Source organism: Heloderma suspectum, chromosome 6 (genome assembly GCF_057233095.1).
Source record: "Heloderma suspectum isolate Gila_16-S chromosome 6, 16-S_ref, whole genome shotgun sequence".
NCBI lineage: Eukaryota > Metazoa > Chordata > Lepidosauria > Squamata > Helodermatidae > Heloderma > Heloderma suspectum.
The window spans coordinates 84,032,455-84,039,730 of NC_139463.1; the positions used below are offsets into that span (position 1 = coordinate 84,032,455).

At 46.3% G+C, this 7,276-nt stretch overlaps 1 protein-coding gene across 1 annotated transcript; it reads right to left on the minus strand.

The window, feature by feature from the left end:
- Nucleotides 1-5,039: 5,039 nt before the first annotated feature.
- On the minus strand, nucleotides 5,040-6,008 carry LOC146341605 (olfactory receptor 14A16-like). The gene has a single exon (XM_084807570.1). The coding sequence runs from the start codon at nucleotides 6,006-6,008 to the stop codon at nucleotides 5,040-5,042; it is 969 nt and encodes a 322-aa protein (XP_084663696.1).
- Nucleotides 6,009-7,276: the final 1,268 nt, after the last annotated feature.

Genomic DNA, 7,276 nt, shown 5'->3' on the forward strand with positions numbered 1-7,276 from the left:
GCTTCTGGATCTTGAAGGTATGGTAGGACAGGAGATCCTGGGGTCACACTCAGACATTGCCTCACATGTCTGACACCACCTGCAATGTAAGTTGGGGAACCTGAAAATGTTATATGGGTGTGCAAATCATCAAACACTCACTGAAGTTCTCAGTTACATCTTCAAGATTGCTCCAGCTTGAGTCCCTATTAGATTGTAAACTTCTTCGGGGGTTTTGTTTGTTTGTTGGCAAATCTATGTGTATTTTCGTTCCCATTTTTCCAAATGTACTCATTGATTGTGTTAGAAGCCCTGCTTCTAACTTTTCCCTCTTCTCTCTTGGCCGCAGTCTAGCATCCCTCAGGTCACCCCACATTCTCCTCCTCCTCCTCCTGGTTTCTCATGGAGGAGGGAGAGGGGGCGGGGCTTCAGGCCCAGGCTTCTCTGTGTTAGCATCCTGAGAAGCTCGCCTATCCATACCTGAACTCGCTGGGAAAGATGCCTCCCCCTGTTCTGGCTGTTCCCATTCTGAGTCTGAACTGCTAACTATCTCCATAAGCTCAGAATCAGTACTGACAGCTACTGACTAATAGTGCTCAGTGGGAAGAGAAGCCTGTGTCCAAACTGGCTACTGCCAGTGTGCAGGGTGGGAGGAGGAATGTGGAAAGAAGGGGATTGTCCCACTCCTTGAGCAAATCACAGCCAGGTCATGGACACACCCCTAGGCATGCCCACTGTGCAAGACTTAATTTGGGGGAGCCAGGCACACTGCAGAGGAACTGTGTAATGTTCTGAGGGGGAAATTCTGTTATATGGTGATGACGCAGAAGTGTAAACAATAAAACTGAACTGACTGAACATTGGTAACAACAATAGCAACAGCAACAACACATAACAGTTCAATAGCATTTTCAAATATTCAAGGCACTTCATACACATTTTCTACTTGTAATCCTTATAAAAATCCTGTTACATCGTTCAATATTATTATCCCCCATATTGCAGATTTGGTGGGGTGAAGGTGGAGAAAGAGGGGTTTGCCTCAGGCCACCTTCTCAGTTCCTGGCAAAGGAATGATTCCAACAGTGACTTCCTGATTTATAGCCAACAGTGCAATCCTGTCTACTCAGACATAACTTCCATTGAGTTCAGTTATCTTACTCCTAGGTAAATGTGTATAGGATTGCTACCTCAGTCTCTTGAGCCACTGTGCTACACCAGCTGTCTATCAAACTCCAGATTCAATTGAATCTGTTGAACCTTCAGATTCAAGATAGAAAAGAAACACAAAGAGAGAGAATAAGCTGTACACTTGAGGAAGGGCTTATAATTATATATATTGAAGCTCTTGAAAGACTAATGACCACCCTATGTTAAGAAGGACTTTGCAGGAGGATGTTCACTGAGTTTCAGCTGGCTTGACTATTTCTCAGGAGCATCTATTATGGGTTATTGTAAATGCTCAAAAAATGCACTCCTTTTAGCAACTTAGTTACGAATAGATTGAAGATGAGGCCTTCCAACATTGCTGTGAATGTGTCCTCCCCATCTCCCATCCCGCCCTATGAAGAACACTGAAATGGCACCCAAGCCTGTCTGCACTGCTTCTGGATCTTGAAGGTATGGTAGGACAGGAGATCCAGGGGCCACACTCAGACATTGCCTCACATACCTGGCACCACCTGCAATGTAAGGTTGGGAACCTGAAAATATTCTATGGATGTGCAAATCTGCAGATGCTCACTGATCTTCTCAGTTACATTGTCAAGATTGCTCCAGCTTGAGTCCATATTAGATTGTGAACTTCTTTGGGGGTTTTGTTTGTTTGTTGGCAAATCTATGTGTATTTTTGTTCCCATTTTCCCAAATGTACTTATTGATTGTGTGGATTTTTTTTAAAGGTACACATGCTTCTCCCATGGATTAAAGCGTTTTGTGTGCATTATTCAAAATTACACTTTTTTCATGTGCATTTTCAGATGTCTGCATGCTTTTGAGCACATTTTGGTGGGGCTGCAAATCACATCGCAAATCACAGAGCAGAAAATCTACATAATCCTATAGCCCTTCAGATGCCCTCTAGGGGGCCATAGGATTGGTCTCTTAGCATACCAGGTTTGATCTTGTAAATATGCTACGAGTAGGGATGTCAGAGAATTCCGCCACGGATCTCGGGGAGGCCGAATGCCAGCTCATTTGGCCCCCTGAAATCGGTAGCGGAACGGTCTGCCGCCCTGCCCCTCCCAGGACAAGACTTACCTGGGGTGGGTCTTCCTGGCGGCGGCAGCGGCGGCAGCTCCGGCGGCGGTTCGGCGGTGGCGGTGGCTGCAGCGGCTGGTCTTCCGACCGGCTGCCGCCGCCACCATTTCCAGTTAAAAAAAAAAAAAAAAAAGTGATAGGCTACGTAAAGATTTACATAGCCTATCACGGCTAAGTTTAAAAAAAAGCATGATAGGCTACGTAAATGTTTATGTAGCCTATCACGGCTGACTTAAAAAACAACAACAACAATGTGCATATGCAAATGGAGGCGGCCACGGCCGCCGCCATTTGCGTTCCTTATATTGGTATGTCTTAGTCTATGTCAAGATTTACGTAGACTAAGACGGAGAAAATAAGGGGAACGTAAGTAGCATAGCGTCCGCTACGCTATTTACGTTCCCCTTCTTTTCACCATCTTGATGTAAATCTTGACGTAGACTAAGTAGGGTTGTCGGAGAATTTCTCCCCGAAACTTCGGGGGGCCGAGCGCCAGCGTGTTCGGCCCCCCGAACAAGTTTCAGGGAGAAATTCTCCTCACCCCCCCGCCCCCTGAAAACCCCCCCCGGGACGAGACTTAGCTTTAGCGAATGTCCCTCCCGGCGGTGGGTCCGGCCGGCGGTTCGGCGGGTCTTCGTGCGGGGCGGGAGTGGCAGCCGGTCTTTTGACCGGCTGCCACCGCCGCCATTCCAATAAAAGAAAAAAAACCACGCCCTCGTGATAGGCTACGTGATGATTAACGTAGCCTATCATGGCTAGATCTGCAAAGTCAGCTGTGATAGGCTACGTAAATCATCACGTAGCCTATCACGGGTGACTTAAAAAAAAAAAAAGTGCGTACGGATAATGGCGGCCCCCATAGGGAGCCGCCATTCCCGTTCCTTATTTGGTCACTGTAGTCTACGTAAATCTTTACGTAGACTACGGCGAAAATAAGGGCAAAGCAAATAGCGTTGCCCTTATTTTCGCCATAGTCTACGTAAATCTTTACGTAGACTACCCATGCCAAAATAAGGAACACAAATGGCGGCACCCATGGGCGCCACCATTTGCGTACACTTTATTTTTTTTTTCAAAGTCAGCCATGATAGGCTACATAAACCTTTACGTGCCTATCACGGTGTTTCTTGAAAATCTAGCCATGATAGGCTACATAAATCTTTACGTAGCCTATCACGTTTGTTCGTTGTTGTTGTTTTTTCACTTAGAAATGGCGGCGGCGGCAGGCGGTCGAAAGACCGGCCGCCGAGATGCTGCCGAAATACCGCCGAAATGCCGCCAAAACGCTGCCGGGACCCGCCGCCGCGAGGGACATTCGCCAAAGGTAAGTCCCATCCCAGGGGGGGCGGGGGGTGGACCGTTTCTCCACCAATTTCGGGGGGCCAAATGCATTGGCATTTGGCCCCCCAGAGATTCATGGAGAAATTCTCCGACATCCCTAGGGCTACCGCCATTTGCGTATGTGCGTTGATGTTTTTTAAGTCAGCCGTGATAGGCTACGTAAAGATTTACGTAGCCTATCACAGCTGACTGCAGGGACGCAAATGGCGGTGGCTACGGCCGCCGCCATTTGCGTCCCTGCTAGCCAGTGGCCGGATGTCCGCCTGCTGGCGGAGCCGGCCGGCGCCTCCACAGAATCCCTGCGGAGCACAGCCAGCCGGCCAGGATTCCAGGGGGGGGAGGAACGGAGCGCCTCCCCCCCATCCAGGATTCCAGGGGGAGGGACGGAGTGCCTCCCCCCCCACCATCAACATAATCCGCGAAAGGTAAGTGCCTTTCGTACATCCCTAACTACGAGTTCCAGGATCCCTTTCATATCTCCATGCTAATCTCTGTGAAGGAAGGATATAGATAGATATAGATATATGTATTGATATAGATATAGATATTTAAGGAGGGTAGTTGACATTTGCCCCATTCCACCTTTTCAGCACTATCTCAGTGTCAATTGTCTATGTACTTAAGGAGTTCAGTAAGATAAATGTTAAGCTCCTCATAGATAGAGAAAAATAGAGGGAGGGTATTCCATTCCTCTGTTTCCTCCCAACAAGGAACAGAAAAGAAAAGAGAGTTGCTTTTCAAGTACATTTTCTAGCACAGTTTAAAGTACTACATAAATAGAACAGGCAGAAATGTGTATATATAGTGTTCCATTGTGTTTGGCCAAATACGTTTTTTTATATATATTTTGGGCCAAAATCATTTTTTCAAAAAAAATAAATGTTTTGATTTTTAACAATATGTTAATGTTTTGTATATGATCATGTGCAAAATAAGCACTTCAGCCAAATTAATAAACAAACCCAATCCCTTCAAACATTGTCTGCTTGGGTGAGAGAACTGGAAAAAAAAAATCTGCCATTGAGATTAATTTTTGAGAGGTTTCCTTTTCTCGTTTTTTGGGGTGGGTGGGTGGGTGGGTGGGTGTGATATTTAATGTTGCATAGGAGCAATGGTTTTCTTCTTATTATTGACAAAAATAAATGCACAGACTGAAATACACTGCATACAATCTATATTTGTGATACTCTAGATGCAGTAATACATGAATGTTAATAGACCAGGTGTGGAGTCCAGAGAGGCAGCCTACACATGAGTGGCTGAAAACGATGTATAAATAGTTGCCCGAAAGCTTATTTGTTTCCTTATTTTATTTAAAACATTTCTATCCCACTGTATATCATTAAGATCTCAGGGTGGGATACAGATAAAATCAGTTTAAAGAGTATAAAAGTATTTCATACAAGCATGGTTGACCATTTCATGGTGGAGTTGTGTGTGATAGAGAGAAAAAAAGGATATTACAATACCAACAATTTCAGCATAAATCTGGGAGCTGTGTTTGAAAAATGCTTAAGATTCAATAACTTACACAACGCAGTCCGAATCTCTTTGTTTCTCATGCTATAGATAAATGGGTTCAACATTGAAGGAAGTGTAGTATATATGACAGCAATGACTAGATCCAGATCAGATGGAATATCACTGGGAGGTCTGGCGTAGACAAAGAGGCCAGAGAACATAAACACAGAGACAACTGCAAGGTGGGGAAGGCAAGTGGAGACAGCCTTATGCCGTCCCTGTACAGAAGGAATTCTATGGATTGTACTGAAGATCCCCACGTAAGTTCCAACAATGAATACAAAGCATGCAAATGCAGCACTAGAACTAAGCCCAAGAAGTCCCATTTCAATGAGGTACAGGTCAGAGCAAGAGAGTTTTAGCAGTTTGGGGATTTCACAGAAGAACTGATCAACGTTATTGGAACAAAAGGTCAGTGAAAAGGTGCTACCTGTGTGTAATATGGCATAAAGAAGACCACTGACCCACACAGTAATGACCATTTGAATGCAGGCTCCTTTGTTCAGAATAGTTTCATATTGTAGTGGATTGCAAATGGCAACATGCCGGTCATGTGCCATAATTGTTAACAACGCAAGATCTGAGGCTGCAAAGAGGAGGAAGAAGAAAACCTGAGCAACACATTCCGAGTATAAAATGAGCCTGCTGTTCATGAGTGAATTAAACATGGATTTGGGTACAATGACAGAAATAGTGCCAAGATCACAAATGGCCAAGTTCATTAAGAAGAAGTACATTGGGGTATGCAGGCGATAGTCAAGGATTACTGCAATAATGATGAACAAATTCCCCATCAGGGTTGTCAGGTACAATGCTAAGAACACAAAGAAGTGTAGGATCTGTACTTCTCGGAATGGAGAGAATTCCAGAAGCAGAAATTCAGAGGTGGAAGAGGTAATATTCAGCATGCTGTACTCAATATTAAATTGTGTGCTGTTACCTGTAGGAGGAAGAGGAATAACCATCAGTAAACTACCCATATCTGGTTCTCTAGATAATGTAATAAAGAAGTGGGGAATCTGCGGAATTTCTGGACTCTAATTCCCATCATCCCAAGACAGCCTGGCCAATGGTGAAGGGTAATGGGAGCAGTAGCATTCCATCAACATCGGGAAGGTCACCAATTCCTCAGCCTGGATGAAAGGGTTGTATGAAGACCAATGCAGTTCATCTCAATAAATGAGATGGGCAGCAGCACAATCCACCAGTATATCTGAACTTGATGAATGGGGAAGGCCCGTAATCTTCCTTTGGCCTACACTACAGCAGTGCACAAATGGCCTCTCAACATTCTCCACAGTATTTGTGGGCCAAGAAATTGCTGAGTTTCTCCAAGGGGAGTAGAATTTCTCCAACAGTTTCTCCCAGGTAGAGCTCACCATTGGCAGGTGTCATTGCACAGCTTCCTTCTTTTTTCCTAAGGGGTTTTGTTTTTGCTTTTTTGCACTTCCACTTAGGGATGTATGAAAGTCACTTACCTTTTCGCAGCTTTGATTCACGGTGGGGGGGGGAGGTGCTCCGTCCCTCCCCCCAGAATCCTCCCTGGGCCAACTCTGCTCCGCAGCGGCTCCACGAAGCCACAAGCCAGGGCCAGAGTTCCATCCACAGCCAGAGTTCCGTCCACAGCTGGCTACTGTGGCTGCAAATGGCGGCCACCATAGTGGCTGCCATTTGTGTCCTTCCAGGCTGCCATGATAGGCTACGTAAGTATTTACATAGACTATCATGGCAAAGAGCAGGGGCGCAAACGGCATAGTGGCTGCCATTTGCATGGCTGCCCTTACCGTGATAGGCTACGTAAATACTAACAGCGTAGTACCGTTTGCGCCCCTGCTCTTTGCTGTGATAGGCTACGTAAATACTTACATAGCCTATCATGGCAGCCTGGCAGGACGCAAATGGCAGCTGCTACGGCGGCTGCCATTTGTGGCCGCAGCAGCCAGCCGAGAGACCAGCTGCCGCTGCCACCGCTGCCACCGGAACATCCACCCCAGGTAAGCTTCATCCTGGGGGGGATTCCGTGGGGTGGCGGGGGCTGGGAGGCCGTTCCCCCACGGGTTTCAGGGGGCTGAATGCCAGTGCATTTGGCCTCACTGAAATCCGTGGCAGAATTCTCTGCCACCCCTACTTCCACTGCAAGCTGCAACAGCATCACCTGTGTTGGCAGCCTTGCCCC

What these genes read in the sequence shown, in the direction of transcription:
- LOC146341605 (XM_084807570.1), bottom strand. Translation starts at nt 6,008, where the DNA reads ATGCTGAATATTACCTCTTCCACCTCTGAATTTCTGCTTCTGGAATTC.